General features: G+C 34.6%; 1 protein-coding gene across 1 annotated transcript; it reads right to left on the minus strand.

Annotated features, from left to right (window-relative positions):
* Window positions 1-397: 397 nt before the first annotated feature.
* Window positions 398-1,264, minus strand: LOC113313338. Its single transcript, XM_026562105.1, has one exon. It carries the CDS (start codon window positions 1,168-1,170, stop codon window positions 670-672), a length of 501 nt encoding a protein of 166 aa, XP_026417890.1. The 5' UTR covers window positions 1,171-1,264; the 3' UTR covers window positions 398-669.
* Between the last annotated feature and the right edge of the window lie 385 nt (window positions 1,265-1,649).

Consider the following 1,649-nt stretch of genomic DNA (forward strand, 5'->3'; position numbering starts at 1 on the left):
AAGATTAAAGCCTGCATGTTTTAGGTTTTCGCTAAAACATGCAGTACTTGATTAGTAAATTTATTAACGAGTATAAATGTTTATTTTAGTTATTAATTTAGTGTTGTAGAAATCGTACAAAATGGATTACATTCATGAACCCAAAATTATTGTGGTAGGTTATTAAAATACGATTAAATGTACAGCTGCATCAGCGTAAAATATGAGCAAAAAGAAAATCAAAAAGTGCCCATCAGAAATTCAAATACAACTATATTGTCTTTTCTCCTTAAATTTTATTTATATACCAAACAATCCCAGTTGCGGTATCTGTCACAGTCTAATAATTAAGGTTGATGATCATAAGATTGAAGATGGAGATCGAACAGCTTTTTGTTTTGTTACTCTTGCCATGGAGTTTTAATCTAAAATTCATCATCTTGTATTCCAAATTAATTTGCAAAATACAAGTACTCCAAATCTGCAGTTTCTAACAGGCAGTTCGAGTTCAAAAATGAAATAAAAAAGAACAATTTTATGATATCCACATGAAGAGAATGTAACCCCGACGTTACATAAAAAAAAAAGAACATAACTATCAAATGCAACCACCGGGAGAACATTGTACATTATTCATCATTCGCCTGTCCGGCATGTTTATACCAGATCTCGACAACTGAAAAAAGAATGTTATAAATCTTCAGTGATGCTATCAAGATGTGGTCTCCATACGATAGATCGACTCTTGCGAAGTCTACGTGACGAAGATTTCTTTTCCGACAGAAGTCCCGATAAATATTTATCGCAATCAACAACCTTGTAATCGGCCTCGGTCTCTTCTTGTGATGCTTTAGTTGGTGAAACTGTAGTGGGTACTACTGATGAGTTTGTCTTGGCAAATTTCTTCTTCAATTGCTTCCGTTTCTTTTCGGGTAAAGAAGAAGATGGAATCAAGAAATAGATGTTACCTCGTTTAAGTTCAGTTTCAGGAGATAAGATTAGAATGCGACGAACAACACCTTGGGATGATGGTTTACTGATGACATGATTTGGGTTTGCTTTTAATACTTCACCGGCTGAAATTGGACGTGTTAATTCTTCAACATGACCATTCAAATGAACAATTCGGATCACATCTAATGCTCCACATGGAAGAACACAAGCTAAACAACACCTTAGACTGTTTCCCATTCTTTTTTCCTTTCCCTGTTGGATTTGGTTTGGGTTTGTCTCTTTGGTTTTGTGAGTGTTGATTGATTGAATGAATTTAATGGATGATCATTGAGTGCAGAAGGATGGGGTTTATATAGGTGATGAAATCCGTACTCGCTGGAAATATTTTAAGGCACAAGACATGGAGTTTGAAGTGACGAAATTACCCTTATTCTTTGTTAATTGTATTAAGATTCATCCAACTTTGTCCTTTGTGTACTTTGCTCAACAACTAGTTTTTAACTCGGAAATGCCTTGGATTCTTGAAACGACTGGATTTGACCATAGTCATCTTTTGGAATTAGTTCTCCCAAAATTACTTAATCAAAAGATAGCCTTGTCATTTGCAGAATTCAAATGTAGGCGTTGTTGAAGTTTAGTTTTCTACTCCCTCGGTTGGACTTTCAGGGTTTCTCACAAAATTAAAATAATTATTTAGAATTCTTTTTTGACCTCAG

Source organism: Papaver somniferum, chromosome 9 (genome assembly GCF_003573695.1).
Source record: "Papaver somniferum cultivar HN1 chromosome 9, ASM357369v1, whole genome shotgun sequence".
Classification (NCBI taxonomy): domain Eukaryota; kingdom Viridiplantae; phylum Streptophyta; class Magnoliopsida; order Ranunculales; family Papaveraceae; genus Papaver; species Papaver somniferum.